The 18,062-nt window shown below is 45.1% G+C and overlaps 1 protein-coding gene across 11 annotated transcripts in view; it reads right to left on the bottom strand.

Annotated features, from left to right (window-relative positions):
- CHD2 (chromodomain helicase DNA binding protein 2) overlaps positions 1–18,062 on the bottom strand; it is a 91,599-nt gene that overhangs the window by 18,852 nt on the left and 54,685 nt on the right. For 10 of the 11 annotated variants that reach the window (XM_049813400.1, XM_049813402.1, XM_049813401.1 and 7 more), the window contains 17 exons: positions 14,247–14,308; positions 12,751–12,873; positions 12,260–12,409; positions 10,619–10,752; positions 9,741–9,966; positions 8,909–9,009; positions 8,202–8,246; positions 7,867–8,042; positions 7,068–7,192; positions 6,242–6,458; positions 5,513–5,602; positions 4,395–4,585; positions 3,171–3,359; positions 2,494–2,656; positions 1,953–2,105; positions 1,367–1,438; positions 30–179 (listed from right to left, as the gene is read on the bottom strand). In XM_049813400.1, coding sequence (XP_049669357.1) covers positions 30–179; positions 1,367–1,438; positions 1,953–2,105; positions 2,494–2,656; positions 3,171–3,359; positions 4,395–4,585; positions 5,513–5,602; positions 6,242–6,458; positions 7,068–7,192; positions 7,867–8,042; positions 8,202–8,246; positions 8,909–9,009; positions 9,741–9,966; positions 10,619–10,752; positions 12,260–12,409; positions 12,751–12,873; positions 14,247–14,308 — 2,367 coding nt within the window. Of the gene's footprint in view, positions 1–29; positions 180–1,366; positions 1,439–1,952; positions 2,106–2,493; positions 2,657–2,724; positions 2,843–3,170; positions 3,360–4,394; positions 4,586–5,512; positions 5,603–6,241; positions 6,459–7,067; positions 7,193–7,866; positions 8,043–8,201; positions 8,247–8,908; positions 9,010–9,740; positions 9,967–10,618; positions 10,753–12,259; positions 12,410–12,750; positions 12,874–14,246; positions 14,309–18,062 lie in introns of those variants that run through there. The other variant, XM_049813409.1, reaches the window with a different exon arrangement.

Here is an 18,062-nt window from a genome sequence, read left to right as displayed (position 1 = left end):
GAGAAAATGACCCAGGAAACTCTTCCAACCTGCTTCTTTTGTCCAATACGGTGAGCCCGAGCCTGAGCCTGAAGATCATTTTGGGGGTTCCAGTCCGAGTCAAAGATAACAACAGTATCAGCAGAGGCCAAATTAATTCCCAGCCCACCAGCTCGTGTTGACAACAAGAAACAGAAGTCCTGAGGAAAAGAAAAAAAAGCATCCGTGAGTTAGCCAGCCTGTAACTGTGGACATAAAATAGCAGTGGCGACTTCAAAGCTATTCAAGGAAACTGAAGGAGGGCTCTGTTGCACTTGTGCTTCTTAAGCAGAAAAAGGATTTCCTTCCCACACACTCTACTCAGGCAGGCTAAGTACCACCGTTCTTTAAGCTGACACACAAGGTGAGGCGGTGCTGGCAGGGGTGAAAGGTATGCTATTCCAGAAACAGCCTGGCCTGCATAGTTATGGGGGAGCAATGCAAACGGCTCAGGGCAAGGGCACCTTGGAGTTGCTTTTGAAGGTCAAACCATGCTGCCCACCAGGATCCTACAAAGGCAGCAGGCAAACACATGCTTTTTGTTGCATGAAACCTGCTGGGGGCCGGATCAGCAGCTAACAGACTGTTTGAGTCACTGCCCAAGGGCACAGGGTGCCAGGTTAGAGACAGGATGTCTGAGCCCCCATGGACAACCCCAGGAGAGGGGGAAAGGGCAGCTACTGTGGGCATTCCTGCTCCTTTCCCACCCACACTGCTGTCATCTCCTCACCTTTATTTGTTACCCTTCCCACTACCATGAAGGACCTAGCTGTATCTCCTATGTCAGACAAGATTCCCCCCATTCCAGGCTTCTGGAGCGAGGACGGGTATTTCTCAAGACTGGGCTGACTGTGGCACAAAACAAGCGCCTCACACCAGTCACTGTGAGTCAGCAAGCCCAGACGAGATGCCCTCTCCTATTACGCTGGAGACTTTCACCTCCAACACCAGACTCCATTGCCTGCCAATGCTTAAAATCCCCCTTTTGCCTCTGCCATTTCATATCCAAAACCAGCTTCAGACTGGAGGAATCGTTTAGCAACCTCCTCATTCCCCAGACCATGGGGAGAGAATTGCTAAATTCAGGCTCTTCCTGGCCTCTTCAGGACTTCCTGGCGATGTGACTTGCAGCCCTGTTCTTTGGATGCGGGAGATTGAAAAGAAGCAATATAGCTAGTTGCAAAACTTTCTATATCTGCGTCTTTAAAAGTATCTGAGGTCCTGTAAAAAGAAATGAACTGAACTAATCCCCTCTTGGCAGTCACCACCTGCAGATCAGCTGTAAATGTCTGCTGCTTAGGCAGCCCACCCAGACCCTTCTGAGGCAGGACAGCCCCAGCTGCGGTACCTCAGAGCCGTCAGCGTTGAAGTGGTCCAGCGCCTGCTTTCGGATCTCCCCTTTGATCGAGCCGTCCAAGCGCTAGAAAAATCAACAATAATGATAAAAGAAAGAAGGTAAAGGAGCCCTGAGGAACTGCTGCACCCAAGTTCTGGGAGCCCGACAGCCCCCTTCCCTGCCTGCAGCATTTAATCATTAAAAATAACCGCCAATTAAAAATAACTGCACTGCCTTAGCCCGCTGTGCCGCAAGGGCAGGAGGGGTGTATGCTCAGGCAACAGTCACACAGCGGGTGACACTGCAGCTCCCGTTACAGGCTCCCAGCCAGGGTCTCTGCGTTTTCTATCCTCTCCTCGGGGTTTATCGCAGGACGCAGCCCGAAGCAGGGGCCTGTCAGAGGGGGTGTTTTGCAGAGATGGGGCTGCAATGAAATGAAGGGACTTCCCACTTCCCTCCAGTGTATTTCAATAAGTGCAACCTGTAATCCCAACCACCAATCTCTGGGAAACTCAGTGACTCCCATTGCCCAGGCTTCCCACTGCATTTTCTTGCACTTCAAGTCAACCCGACTGTTTTCCATGGTGATGTTTCTCACCTGAAAAGGGTAGTGTTTGATAGTCAGGTACTCTGCCAAGATGTCCAGCATCCTCACCATCTGGGAGAAGATCAGCACTCTGTTGCCTCTCTCCCGCAGCCTGGTCAGCAGCTTGTCCAAGAGGATTAGCTTTCCACTGCTCCTGATCAGAGACTGAAGGAGTAACCGTCATTCCAGCTGATGCTTTCCAGTCTTACCCTTACATACATTACACAGACACATGCAGAGATCTGGTTCTTTTGGGGTCATGCTTGTCCCATACATTTCTAATCAAATCATCTGGATTTACACAGCAGAGGACACACATATAATGAATCATCCAAGATAGATCTTATATTGCATGCAACTCCCACTGTAGATGGCCACAAAACATTGCCTACAGTGGAATTGGGGGGCTGGAAATTCAAGTGGCTTAGTTGTGATCACTATTTCTAATGGAGAAGCTGCAGAAGCTAAAGCTGAGCCAGATCTTATCTTGGTAGAAGGACAGAAGAAAAAGGAAAGTTAAGGAAAAAAGGTGGTAACCAAAGACACTGCCCACCTGCAGGGTCTCAAGGCCATTCTCTCTCTCGTTTTCCTCAGGAGGTTTGATAAGGTAGCAATGGTTGCAGCACTTTTTCAACTCCATCACAATGTTCAGAAAACCTGATGTGCTCCCCCTCGTTCCCTTTGAAAGAGCTTTGTAGTTTCTTGTCAAAATCCACCTGCAGGCAGGAAAATGAGAAGTCAAGATCATTTCACAGTGCAGAGTGGGCATGCTGGAGTCTTGGAGGAACAAAACCTTCAGAGTCACCTTATTCAGGCATCAGTCTACTTCCCTCCATCCATCTCTCTTCAGTTCTTCTACAGAATACTGCTGTTTCCTCACTAGAAACCCTGATCTTCCTTTCCTATTGATGATATTACAGTTTAATATTAAACAGCACCCCAATTTTGTGGGGAGCTTTACTCCCCCAGGAAAGACATAGCCTCCGTCCTGCAAAGCTGACCAGCTGAATTGTATCACTCTACAAAAGCATCTCCAATGGTCTGGAGATGCTTTTTTAGAGGGAAAGATACCAACTACACTACCTCAGATTCCTACTGGGAAGCTCCTGGTACTACAAGTGACAGCTGCCACATCGCATTCTGAAGGACAAGCTATACTGAAACACAGTCCCAAGGCACTAGAAAGATGTGCCCATTTCTACTGGCACTCCCCATAACTTAATGACTCACTTGTAATACTGTTTCTGCAAAGCAGACATTTCCACCCGGAGGATCTGCTCCACTTTGGCTGGCAAAGATTTCTCCACATCCTTCTTCACTCTGCGTAGGAGAAATGGCTCCAGGACTTTGTGAAGGCTCTGGTAGCCATTCTCTCTACCCTTCCCGTGATCCTCTTCAAAATCTTCCCAGAACTCAAACCTAGCAACAGAAACAAGGAGCAGAGAGGAGTCAGAATACCTCTTGTCTTATCGCACCAAACAGCATCTATCGGATATGCTCCTGCTGCACAACAAGACAGGAGATCATCAATTTAATTGAGATACAGTGGAGGATAAATGGTTCACTCTGCTCTGGCTAACTGAACAGATTGGTGGCAAAGCTAAGAACCCTCTGGGCTTAGGTGCCTTCCTAACATCTTATCTTTGAGCTTCACACTAAATCCCAGGACACAAAATCCCAAGTGTTCCAGTATTCTGCTCTGTTGTCTCCTGCTGGCATTTACCTGGCAGCAGTTTCTGAACCTTCTACAGTGCCATCCCCTAGGCAGGGCTTTGACAACTGCACTATGTTTTACACTGCTCTGAGGGCTCTTTTGGATTGCTGCTTCCTCCAACAGCTCCTTTGAAATGTGGAGATCTGCTCTTCTCCTCCACTTGGGAGACCTCAAACCTTTCCTTCACTCTTTCTATAATCCAACAAAAAGAATGTGGGGGACAGCTCTTTTTGCAGTCAAACATAATTTTAATGAGTTTTGGGGCATGCTTGTCTTAGTCTTAGCAATGCACATAGCCCATTTTGTTTTAAGGAAAACAAAACATTTGTTATAATGTGGACAGGCGAACAATCAGCTAGACAGCACCGTCCTTGAGCAATACTCCCAGAGACTGCCATAAAATGGTTGGTGAGGATGGCTGAACCACAATGTACTGGAAACCACAGAAATGGTCAAGATGACTGCTTAAAACAAGTTTTAGCTTTTTAGAGATGGCACTAAGACAGCACACAGATATGAAAGGCGTGTATTAGGTTTCCCCATTCAATCTGCTGCCAGAAATACACCATGTGTGAGTTATTTAACCTCTGATTTTCCCCACCAATGTTTGTTCCCCTTTCATTGCTCTAACTCCACTGAGTTTAATTCAGGAATTTCTGCCATTCTGCACTCCCTCAAGTCTATTTAACAGACAAGAATGGACACAGAGTTGTTTTTTGAAGGACCAAAAGGAGACTTACTTCTCTGGCATGATGAAATGCAGCAGAGACCAGAGCTCTTTGAGTGAATTTTGAAGTGGGGTGCCAGTGATCAGCAGCCTGTGGTTGGACTTGAAATCAATCAACGTTTTGTACAGCAGAGAGTCATCATTTTTCAACCGATGGGCTTCATCCACGCCTAGAAAGGCCCAGTTAATACTTCCCAAAACAGCCTGGAGGAAAAGAAGAGAAAAAAAAACAGGCCCCAAGGAGACAATGGGTCAGACAAGCCCTACCACCTTGCACATGCCTGCCTCTCCATGGCAAGAAAGCACTGCAGTGTGCGCTTTCCAGGATGTCCTGCCCTAGCCCTCCTGCTGGACCCACCACCAACGGAGTTGGGGTCACAAGAGTTTCTTGTTAACATAACCTTGGGACCAAGATACCTACACTAGTTTTGCCTTCCTGGAAAGGAAAGGTGAAAATTAGCCATACTGTATAGTGGTCCTGCCATATCTGAATAGCTTTTCAGCAAGTATACCTATTTTAACCTAACTTTGCTTTACCCAGAAAGCAGAGTCCTCCCCCAGACCCCTACTCCATCCTTTCTCCATGCCCCTGGGGCCCTGCTGTAGCACTAGCCCCACTGGAGCAGCAGCAGGAGAGCAGACGAACAAGCCTATAAAGTTAAGGTAACCCGAGAGTTTTGGTTTAATTTTTTTATTTGTTTTTTTTTGCATTACTATTAAGCTCTTTATTCTCTGCTAGGACTCAGTGATGCACTGGCTGGGCTGATTAGCATTTCCTAAGCAGACAGATTTCTCCTAAGTGAAACAATCCAGATATTGTTAACACTGTGGCCAGTGGTTCAGTATAACATTTTGTCCTTTTAACTAGCCTAAAGTAAACCAGGTAAAATCCAGCTACTGCCCTGCCTGGTGTCTTATAAGTAAAAACAATAACACAGCTGTGCAGTACAAGAGTGAAGACACTATAACGGGTGTCCCACATTCCCTCTGTATTACTGGCAAGCAAAAGCAAATAGTAGCTGTATGTTCCCCATCACCACAGAAGAAAGAGGTGAAACCCACTAGTTGGGGGCTGGCTTCCCCCTTTGCATGTGAAAGTCTGAGTAAAAACATCCTTGGACCATTACTCACCTTATCCTTGAGGAGGATCTCATATGTTGTAATAAGTGCATTGAATTTCAACCTTTTAGACTGAGAGTGGATCCACTCATATTCACGTATCTGTGAGCAGACAAATGTTAATTTTGACCAATGTTATCGAAAGAGTTAACAATTGTTATTTTAGTGTAGCTATAGACAGAGACTCCAACCAAATCCAAACCCCTGTTGTTCAGGGTGCCATTTGATGAGCTCAGCATGCCCAAGGAGCAGCTTGTTTTAGTGCACACATGGTTCAACTGCCCTTGTGCAGGTAACAAAATAAGGTCAAACAACTTGCTGTTGTGACATTACCCCCATCTGCCAAATGAATGAATCACCTCATTATTGACACCACTAGACTCACAACATTTGTGTGCTTTGTTGTCTGAATAATTCAGAACATAGGAGGCAAGCACTTTTACACTGCTATAGTCCTTACTGCAGCATGTTTCAGCCCAGCACAGTAGTGGTTTCCAGACTCTCTGAGAGAGGCCAGTACTCCTGTGCTCACTCTAAGAGGGGGAATAAGGTAGGAAAGTCCCCGCAGCAGCGAATTATACCCAAGTGCTCAGCTACACCAGCTTTAGCTGCCTGCAGTACTGCTAGTAGTATCCGTCAGCCTCTCCAGCAGAACGTGTGTCACCCATGTCACACAGAAGCTGCTGCTTTGCACCCAGCGTTTCTACCCAACCCCACATCCTTTGCTTTCTGATTACACACCATGTTCCTGCTCATGAGGTCTCCGATGTAAACCACCACATTTATCTCGGGTGCCCACACTTCAAACTCTCTCTGCCATGAGGTGAGAGTGGACAAGGGCACCACAACCAGGAAAGGGCCATACAGCTGGTGCTGATGGAAGAGGTATGACAGGAATGATATTGTCTGAATTGTCTTGCCTAGGCCCATTTCATCAGCCAGGATCACACTGTTGTTCCTGAAAAGGAAGAGAACAAACACAAATCCTGTCTGAGTGCATGTTTCTGCCACTACTAATTTACTGTGCACCAGCATGAATAGCAATCCACAACAGGGGCAGAAAGGGGGCAGTGCAAAAACATTTATCTGAACACTTCTGAGTGGATCCCAGGGACATCCAGACTGTACATGGCACAATAACTTGTAAAAATGAACAGACTATAATGACTCCAAACTGGCAAGCAAGGACAAAGACAAAGGTAGAGGGGAGTCAGTGACCTAATTTTAGAAGGACATTTCTCAAAGACTTCAATGAGTGTGTAAGCATGCTGAGCCAGAAACCTTTTTTTCAGTTAAGGCAATGGAAAATTAGGGCTGATACATAGTAGGCTCACACAACAGCGAAGTCCAGCACATGAACAGGCCCAGAGAGGGAAAATGCTTTTTGTTTTTGCACAAGGTTTCTTAGGTTCATGCTTTAGATAGTTCCTGCTTGCGGTGTCTGCAATGTCCTTCAACCTGCAGAAGAGGGCCGGGTGAAGACCTCACTTGAAAACAAGAAGGCCAGATCCTACTGGGACAAAACCCAGAAGATACAAAACAAATGTCACAAAGCAGCTGTACGTACTTGCACCATGAGTGAGCAAGCCAGTTGAGGCCCTCCAGCTGGTAATCCCGCAGCTCCAGGTTCTCACCACCAATGTAAGAAGGCTGTTTCTTCAAGGCAACGAACCTCGGTCTCTGCTTCAACACCTGCAAAAGAAGGTCAGCACACTGCTGTAAGCCCACTGAAGAAAGTAAGGTTGAAAATCCAGCAATGAATATATATCTTTTCATTGGTTAAAGTCCATCCACATTTTCCTAGCCAGCACTTATGTCTGCAGTTTAGAAAACCACTCCACAGTGTTATGCTTTGCCTGCTGTCCTCTGGTTCTGATGACCACGGCTGTGAGTCCCCGCAAGAGTGCAGTAAGTTGTACATAATGCACACTAGATGGAACAAGCTCCACTTTCTTTTTTGTCCTCTGGGTTTTCTCCCTTTATCTCTGTCCCTCTCCTCCACTATATCAGCATCTTGCAGGTTTTCTCTTTTCCCAGGTGTGCTGTTTTTTCATCCAACTGATATTAAAACTTTGCATTTCTGCAGCAGCTTCTTCTAAGGAGGAAGCACTTTGCAAGAATTAATTAAGCCTCCCACTCCCCAGGAGGACATAATGTTCTCACTATGCGCAGAGTAAATGAAACCAAAAGGGGGTTCACATCTCTGCCTGAAGTGCAATACAAGAAGAGCAAACCACCATTCAAACACCAGTGGAAGGATGGGAAAATGTTCTCTTGACTTTTATCATGACAAAACTTCACATTCCCACTGCTTGCATCATCACCCAGCCTGAAGAAACCCAGCAACAGGAGAGAAGCAAGCAAACCTTGCAGTCCCGGGTAGGAATCGTTTTGGAGTTGTTACGATTGTTGAAGCTGTCAATGCAGTGCTGAAATTTCTTGCTTATCAGAGCCTCATCTTCCCAGCTGCACTCGGCATAGGGCAGCCCCATCCACTTACACAGGTATTCTGGGTCATTTGAGGATGTTTTGCGACTGTTTGCTGCAAAATATGCAAAAAAGCCCAAACCTCAGCAACTGTGGTTCTGTGGCTGAACCACAAGCGTGGTTCACAGGGGCAGTCTGAACCACCTGTACAACCACAAGACAGGTCTTGGCTAGAAGGAAAAGTTTGGAGGGACCAAAAAAAGTGCTCCTTTACCTGGGAAATCCGAATGCCCTGTCGCAGACTTGCTGGTCTTCACAGCTGTGTTTGCAGAGAGAAGGGAAGGAAGGGTTTGGAGTGCTGGCAGCCAGCAGAGGGAGCAGGGCAGGCCGGCTGTCACTGCCACACACCCCATGCATTTGTATAGGAATGGTATGGAAACAGGTTCAACAGCTCCCCGAGCCAATTCCCAAAACAACTGGATGCTGGCCCCTCTGACTGATGTGACCGAAGTGCTCAATAAGTCCTGTTTTTATTTTTAATAAGTAATCATGAAAATCTAACCCCTGAGCTGCCTTGCAGCCTAACCACATCCTCAACCACGTCACAGAAAGTGGTTCTCACAAAAGCCAGGCCTGTACTACTGCTTTGGATGCAAACACCTTGCATCCAAAGGGCTGAAGTCAAAGAACTTCAGCAGCAGCACCTTCAACATCCCCTTGCAAACTAGTGTATCATCCCATACTCCAGGCAAAGAGAGTGATTGATTTGTATTGCTTGTAAATAAAAATCTGTAAACCTGGATTTCTACTGTTCATATCTCTGAATTTCACCCACTGAAATATACTTAACACCAGGTTTTTTCTCCAGAGATACTGGAGGACAGGGAAGAAGAAAGAGACATGCATTCATTCTACTGTCACTAGAGACTGAAGTTCCCATGCCTTACTTCACCCCTTTACAAAAGTGTTGGGTTCACTTACCTATTACTCTCTCCACTATTTGATACTGTTTGTTCAGCTCTGAAGCTAGCTCTTGCTGGCAGTTGAAATATTCTACATCTTCAGGTGATACCTTGCCCAGCCTAGATGCAAAAAAATCCAAAACAAAAAAACACTATAATGCTTCTGTCATAATGCTCATGGAGGCCACATATAGAAATACTACTTTCCTACATGGTTCTGTCATTCAGACAAGTCACTGAAGCAGGCTACTCCTTATAGGACATGTTTCTTAAAGCTTCCTAATTCATAACTCATTACTGAGAAGCAAATGCCAGAGATGTTCATAATGTCTCCCTGTTAAATGACACCTTATTCTGCTGCAAGAATCAGTCTCAAAACCAGAATCAGAGACAGAAGCTGCTATTCCAGCTTTATCAGTTTGGAAAAACACCGTAGCTCCCCTTACAGTTCCTGGGGAGGTCAGACATAAACTGATGCAAAAACATGCATACAGACAAGTCCATAATTAACAACGGTTAATAAGGCTGCAGGCCCTCATGCCACCTCCTGGGCCAGGAGAATCTGTGCACCACTTATTTGTCGTCCAATCCTTAAGCCTGGGAAGTGGCAATTTTGTGGATTTCATGCCTCTTCCTCTCTCTTTCAACACCACAGCCACAGACATCATCTCTATGAGGGGGGATGTTCATCAGTAGGCAAAGAGAGACATGAGTGTTGTTCACCGAAAACAATTACTTTAGATGAAACATGCTTTGCAAGAAGAAATCAAATGTTTTCAGTCATGACTCTGCAAACCTCTGGATAAAAAAGATCTGCCCAAGGCCAAATCACTGCTTGAAGTAAAGCATACCATTGCTTGATCTCCTCCTCTTTTTTCTTGAAGTTTTCTAGCTTTTTCAGGCCCTTCACTTTCTGCTGCTGCAGGGACTCTTCACTCTCCCATGTGCTATGGATGTATGACCAGCCTTTCCATTTGATCAGGTACTGAACTTCTCCCTCATCCTTTTCAGGATCAAAGCCAGCGCTTGGGTTGCCATTGGCTTCAGTTGCATACACTGTGGTGGAAGCACCAGTGGCTGCAAAAGAAATCAGGCTGCAGTTGGTACCTTTGTTATCAAGCAGTGGACACGAACTGCATTAGACGAGAAAGTTATTTTTCTAATACATCTTCTGTGACAGCACAAAGAATATCCTACAGATTCTGCAACCCAGTAAGACAGGCACACAAAAGTTTTCCATACAACAGAATCTTTTTAAATCTATCATAAATGCTTTTTCTTTAAGTATAATTCAAAGGTCTCTTGAAAATGTTCAAGACCATTCAGTTCTACAAAAACACTTTTGTAAGGCTACGAGAACAAAACAGTGGCTTTATTTTCATTATGGCTTTGTCAATGGAACTATGAAAACTGACCCTACTGGAAGATCTATTTTATATTTCAAAGAGGAGAAAAGCAAGAATTACAGAACAATGACTGTGTCTTTAAAATGCGTGCACACTAAATGAAAGCTGCCAAGCACATAAACTTGACATTTTAGGTTTTTCAATACTAGATTTTACAAAAGCTGCGAGAAGACATAAATAAGAGGCACAGAGGAAAGGGTGAAGAGCACTGAAACAACCCTTGGCCCCACTTTGAAGCTGCAAAAGCATTGCACCAGCTCAAGAGAAACTGTGAGTGCACATGATTGACATCAGAAATAGAGGCTTTTTCCAGAGCTACGCACCTCCTTTTTTTCCAAGCCTGATGTCCAAGACTTTCTCAATAGTTTCACTGTTGTCTTGTTGTTCATCAGCTCCTTCCCCAGTCATCTCTATCAGGTCATCAGAATCCGTCTCAAAATCATCATCTTCTTTGTAACTGAACAAGATCAAAACCAAACTGATAAAAAAGCCCTTGACTCTTCCCAGTCCAGAAACACACAGAATGGCATGGACTGGAGCAAGCCTTCTCCAGCATTTATCCTGGGGTTCAGTGCATGTTCACCACATGCATTTCTTAAGCTAGCCATTCAGTATTTTTCCCTGAGACACTCAGATAACTACACTTTATCAGATTAATACTCCATCTTGTCCATATACTTTTTCTGACCGTGGCCAACACCAGCTGCTTCATGAGGAGGTGGAACAATCCCTGCAGCAGAAGCAAGACCACCAATAGAGAAAGTCTCCTCTGTCCAGTGAAAGATTATTTTATGTTTAACAACGGAGGCTGCAGAGCGTCGAAAGGCTGCAAGGGTGCCTACACTGCCCTAGGAACTACACTTCTCATCTTTGATGAACATTTAACCACCAAAAAATAGTCTTAGGTGGCTCTTTGTGAGTCCCTTACTAGGACTGCCAAAACGTGAGAAGGTATATTGGGGAATGGATAACGCTTTACCTCCACTCTGTCTCAATGCTCTGTCCCAAGGCATTACCTATGTCCTGGTTTTAGCTGGGATAGAGTTAATTGTCTTCCTAGTAGCTGGTACAGTGCTATGTTTTGAGTTCAGTAAGAGAAGAATGTTGGTAACACTGATGTTTTTAGTTGTTGCTAAGTAGGGTTTAGTCTAACGTCAAGGATTTTTCAGCTTCTCATGCCCAGCCAGCGAGAAAGCTGGAGGGGCACAAGAAGTTGGTGCAGGACACGGCCAGGGCAGCTGACCCAAACTGGCCAACAGGGTATTCCATACCATGGGACGCCACATCTAGTAGATAAACTGGGGGGAGTGGGGGATCGCCACTCAGGGACTAGCTGGGTGTCAATTGGCAGGTGGTGAGCAATTGCACTACACATTATTTGTACATTCCAATCCTTTTATTATTGCTGTTGTCATCTTGTTAGTGTTATCATTATCATTATTAGTTTCTTCTTTTCTGTTCCATTAAACTGTTCTTATCTCAACCCACGAGTTTTACTTCTTTTCCCAGTTTTCTCCCCCATCCCACTGGGGGGGTGGGCAGTGAATAAGAGGCTGCGTGGTGCTTAGTTGCTGGCTGGGGTTAAACCATGACACCTATCAGCCACTTTCAGACAACTGGTCCAATCTAGCACAGCTCATTTTACTCACTTTAATCTATTATTTGTAATTCTTAATCTCATCTGAGAGTACTTTAGAAACATTATGCAAACCTCCTCACATTTCTCTAAGTGGGACTGGTAAATATTCCCTCCTTTAGAGATGGCAAAACAAGGTAAAGAGAGGTCAGATGTTCGCAGCATGAACCTGTCAAAAGAACTACATCTCATCCAACAGAAATCTGCAGGGCAGAGGAGAGTCTTTCTGCAGGATCACACAGGGAGTCAGTGCCTAGGGCAGGGAATTTGGGGTGCCCCCTCTTCCCAACCAGCCAGCTCTCATCATCAACCCCATACTTCTTGATACCTGACATTTTTGGCTGCTCTTCGTCGAGTTTGTCTCTTGGGAGTCTCATCATCTTCATCATCATCATCATCTTCAGATGAGTCTGGTTTCTTTCTCTTCTTCCCACGCTGGGTTTTGTGAGGCTTTTTAACGCTAGTTTTGGCCACTGTTCTAAAATAAGAATTAATAAAGCCATAATACAACATGTTTTACATAATCATCCATTTTAGTAAGTCTTTAAGAAAGCATGAATCTTTAATATTAGACTCCTGGGGATTTAGTCTACTCCAACTACCATGGAAACCACTGCATCACTCACTGGAGCATGAAATGGGTAGACCAGAGAGTAACTAGGTCCTAGGTTTCCTAGGTTGTAAACAAGTGTAATATTGCAGGAAAAAAAAAAAAAAAAAAACCATTCTTCAGCAACAAATAGAGATTACCTCTCCACCCAGCACAGGCAGAAAAGACGTATGTAGAAAAAGAGAGAGATTAAACCAACCACTCCTTACCTCCTTTGGGCAGGTCTTCTTGCTTTAACTTTCTTCGGTTCAGGCTCACTCTCTCCACTGGTGCCTTGCTCCCCTCCATCTTCATCCTCTTCTTCACCAGAGACCTCTCTTTTCCATTTATTTCTATGGTCAGAAATGTAGGTCATGAATGGCAATCATATTTCAACACAAATACTTGGCTAAGCAGATATCCAAGCCATCTAGGTTAATACTAGCAGGCCATAATTACAAGAAAAAATTCAAAACTGCACTCTTGGTTGTTCAGTGCAATGCATGGGGAATTTTATGGTGTGATTCTCTGCTTTTCAGAAGAAGCCGCAGTCACCTGGGTTTTATTTCATGTAGCGGCAGTATATTTTGAGTGAGAGTGGCTCTTAACACATACTACAACAGTGCTTGCGGCAGAGCTGTACTTCTTACAATTCAGTGGGCAAGTGCTTCGATTTATTTATTTTTCTTTTCCACTTCTGCATTTCTGAAATGAGCTGGAAAAATCTTGAGAAGTGCTCACTTTCGCTTAGGGAGTACGAGCCACAACGTGCACTGTTACATGATCTCCTTCTAGCCTGGAAAACAGAGCAAGAAGTCTCCTGCCATCTAAATTCAGGCAATTAAAGTTTCCAAGCATGAAGCCAAATCACACCATACCATTAGTAGAAGGAAGCATGTTCTCTGCCGGCAATTCAGAGCAAAGCTGCAGCTCCGAAATACCCTTTGAAGGAATCCCTCTTCTCTCCAAGTGGATGTGGAGAGTCCACAGGGATTATTCCCCTTGCCTGGGAGAGAAAGGTCCATACTACCACAGTCCTCCCTGCACTTTATTACCTTCCCTCCTGCACTGATGTGTACAACTAAATGAAAAATTAAAAGACAAGAAACAGGAGAAAGGGAGCAGGATTGTGTGGCTGTGTTTAAGTTTTCTCCAGCAGGCAGCTTGTAGTTCCCTTCAGTTCACCTTAGTGTTTGGAAAAACTAAAAAGTACTTATTAAATGGAAAAAGGCAGTAAAATATGACCGTAAGTGAACTCAGTTACAGCGATCAGACATCCAAAATATCCTTTATGGAAGTTCTTTTGTTTTAGCAGAGGGTTATAAAAGATAAAAGAGGATAAGTTTGGCATTTTATTCTCTGTTAATCAAAAAGGTGGGAGGAGAAGGGATTAAACTATTTTTAAGTATCTCTGAAGGAGAATAAGTACATGATGGAGAAGTTAAAAGACTGACAACAGAAAGTGAACCCGACTTGTTCTGGTTCCGTCACAAGCAAAGTGGGAAAATGTAAACAAAACAAAAGTTGGGAAATGGCATCCATCTGTAGATCATATTCGTATTTCAATTTCAGTCATCCAAAGTATTATTACTGGAAATATTAATTAATTTATTTTACAAGCTCGTTGTGTTGTTGACAACACCTCTCAAACAATCCAATACCACTATTCTGAAAAATAAAACAAAACAAAGTACCACCATTCAAAACCCTTTCCCTAGAAACTTACGTTTTTTTCATTTGCTTCTGGCCTCTTCTTTTTGGGCTCTCATTTTCAGATTCACTACTTGCCTTTAATTGAAAAGAAAGAAAATCAGGTTGTAGGCTTCACTCTGGACTGTCTCCTCAAGGACGCAACTGAAACGCATGCACGCGGTCTGAGCTCGGACACAGCCCAACTGGTCTTTCACTGCAGCGCTGGAAGGATGCTTTGGTGCGACGGGGCTGCAAAAGAGCAGCCAGTTCCCCAGTACCCTTCCCTCTGCGCCACCTCGGCTGCAGGGTTAATGCTGCTGTGCTCTCAGCATGAAGAAGGTAACTCTCTGCAAAAACGCTGGACAGCTTTACTACAACATCTGTCCTGCAGTTCCTGAGCTTGGGATGCACAAGGCTGCGACCCACCTCCCCCTTAGCATCAACCTCCAAAACCTGGCAGATGCCATCCCAACAGTGGCAAGGCAGACCTGCAATGAGTGCAATACCCCATGGATTACAAAACCATGGGGTGAATTTAACTCACCAAGCCTTGCACTGCCTGGCACTAGAGGCAAAACATACCCCAGAGTGAGACAGGGAGGGCGGCTCAGCTGCTGCCACCTCTGCCAAAGTTGCAAGGTGAGCATTGCTCCCGCCTGATGCTCGAGAATCAGGCAGCAGCATGACTTTGTGTTTTCTGGACAGCACTTTCAGGGCCTGCCACAGTGCTAAGGCTCAGCTGTTTTACAAAGCTTTTAACTGAAAAGTGCAGTGGCTGAATGTACTTTCACAAGTGCCCATACTTGCCATTTTGGCAGGAATCCTGCAATATTTGGTGGTGTTCAGGCTTAGTTTCTGTGACTGCAGAAACTTTCGCAGCCACACAAATGCATTATGATCTCTGCCTTCATTAGAGAAACTCCTATAAGGAAGGATATTCTAATAAAAAGACAATATTCTCATCACAAGTGTCCTTGCTTTCCCAAGTCACTGAGGACCTGACTGGGGCAGAGCCATGCTCTGCTGCTTTCCCCTCTCCTAATCCTCCAGTCTCCACCAGTGAAGTCTCTCTGGCTAAATATATCTAGAGATATTCTAACTACTTGATGTACTATTTTAAATGTAGGCGTCATTAACTCCCATAGACCAAGATAGCTAAAAAAAGAATAATCTTTAGGCGGGTCGTACACAACCCCATTTTCGTAAAAACTAGTCAACCATAAAAACAGATTACCACACAAATAACACCCTTCAACCCAGAGGTGACTTTGCCTTATGCACTTGAAAATGGCAGGGAGAAAACTAAAGAAACCAATGCGAGATTTCTAAAGGAGCATTAAAATGACAGAAGCAGCCTCCAAGACTGCTTGCTTTACACACTTGTTGAAAATCTTCCGCTTCATACTGCTTTTTGCTGCAGTATTCAGATTTAGCTCTAGGTAATGTCTGTCCATCACCATGGGTACCTCAGTTTGCATCTCCTGGTATGCCCACCACCCTCCTGGTACAGCCAGCAAAGCTTGCAACTGAGCGCTGTTCACACAAGCATTTTGTGAAATAATGTGAGCTGCAACATGAAAAAGTCAAGGCTCTGGAGAGCCATGGCCCACCCCTCTGCTTGCTCTCTGCATCCTTTATTTCTGTTTTCCAGCTTCCCTTCCACCAACAGAAATTTCCCTCTCGCTTGCATCAGTGTTTCCATTAAAATAAACTTAAATACTGGACGTCATGTTAGACCAACAGCTTTGCTGAATTTCACTGTGGTTTGGTGTCAGATTTACATGTGACACAATAACACCATTTGCACCGTATCTTACTATGAACGCGTGTTCATCCACCTGTTTCACAGCCCTGCCTGATATCCCTGTCTTATTTACCAAGCATCCAGGAAGCAAGTGACTGGCAAACACCATGGAGAGCCCTACCTACCCTTGCAACATAAGCCAAGCATTCCACAGATTTCAGTTTCAACAAGCAGAGTTTTTTTTTCTCTTTTAATCTCTATCCCCCTTCTGAAGCATGATGCTTTGCCATTCCAATTTTGGCATGGTTTTTGAGAGCTTTCCCTCAATGCAGATTTATTTTTTGCTGTCTTTTGGCAAACCACAAGTAAAGAGAGGTGGATTTTAATTCTGCTCTGCGTCAGATAAGATCAGATTTGGAGAAAACCAAATACAACCTTTGGCTCTTTGAAACTAACTCCACTTCTTTGCCAAAATCCCATTTTCCAAGTTTCTAGTGTCCATTTTCCTAATGCCTCTACTCTCCCCCTGCTCTGTCGCTGCCTCTACAAAGCTGATGCTCATATCTTAACGACTCATCTTTCCCTCACCTCTTCCTGCCTTGAAAAATTTAACTTGTGACTGCAATTCAGCCACTTTCAGTTACGTTTTTCAAAGACACCATTGTCTTTTTTGGATTTGTGTCAAGCCCAGCTCTATCTCCTCTGACGCAGCCAGTCCCCAGCCTGAGTCATCTGCCTGCCTTGCGCTCCCACATCCTCCCTGCCTGAGTGCCTGGAAGCTGAGTGCCTGCAGCCCCGCGCAGCCACCAGTGACTCAGCCTCTCCTCCCTGCTCCCTTGCTTACCACTGACCCGCGTCTCCTTCTCACCAACTCCTCCTGGCATTCTGACCCTGTGGTGCCAGGCTCCAGCTTTCTACCATTTTATACAGAAATAATAATTTTATTTTCTTTTTAAAAGCATAAGCACATTTTAGCAACCTCTTAATACCACTTAAATCCACATTTCAGGACCCAGCTGCAAAACTCTAAGCTGACTTGTTCAAACCAGCCCAAGGGTGAGATTTGCACCTCTGCCCTGGACTCTGCAGCACAAACAGAGCTTGTGCTTGTATCAACAGCAACCTACAGGCTCTGACTGGTGGTAAATTCCTCCGTTAAGGAAGTGCAGATGATAACCGGAGAGCTGGGAGCACACCAGGTCCAGAGCACGTACCTGAGGTCCCGTCTGCACTCCAGCCTGCCATCCACCATCATCAGGATGCAGACGAGTTAGGAAATCACATGCAACTTGGAATTTTAATTAACGTCACCTCCCTGAATGACACAAGCTAAGCCGACAAAATCAGTCTCCAGTCCCCACCAGGGCTTTTGTCAGCCCAGCTGGCGGCACATTGCTCACTCTCAGAGCCCGAGTACCAGCACTGGCAAAACTCTGCTGGGCTCAGGCTGCCCCTCTGGGGTGCTGCTGCTGTGGCCAAGGGGAAAGATAACTTGCCTTCCCTAGTTCACCCTTTCCTTACCAAACACTACAAACGTGCTCAACTTATTCCTGCACCACTACTTCCAACTGGAATAGGAACAGGACTCTTACAGTTTGCTTTCCCCACCTCCAGCTGAAGGCATCAGCCTTCCCTCTCCATGCTTCATTGACTCCTCCCATCTAATTTATTCTTTCTCTCTCCCAGCACATAAAGTGCACACGCTTTTACTAGATTAATTATGCTGTATTTTTCTGTGGAGCAACACTGTACAAAACGTAATGATGCTGCATGCATAGATAGCACCAAGCAGAGCAACACAGCAGCAGCTTTGAAGTTCCGGTCCTACAGATGGTCCATGAGTGTCCTCACTGCTAGCCCAGGGCAGAAGAAATGGAAACTCAAGGCCACTGGCATGGTCCAGGTGAGCCTCTTGAGATCACACTGCCTACTAAGAGAGGTGAAGACTTGCTTAAACAGGCTGAAAGAAACATTTCAGACTAAAGTCAAAGTGAGGATTTGCTCATTTCAGGCTTAACAGAGGCCAAGCTCTAGTGCTCCAGAAAAGCTGGAGAATCTCAGCTTGCCAGGTTAGTTTTCTTATGCCTTCTGAACTTCTTTTTCCCA

Source organism: Accipiter gentilis, chromosome 10, assembly GCF_929443795.1.
Source record: "Accipiter gentilis chromosome 10, bAccGen1.1, whole genome shotgun sequence".
NCBI lineage: Eukaryota > Metazoa > Chordata > Aves > Accipitriformes > Accipitridae > Astur > Astur gentilis.
The sequence above is the reverse complement of the archived record's forward strand: the minus strand, read 5'-3'. Positions and strand labels throughout refer to the sequence as shown.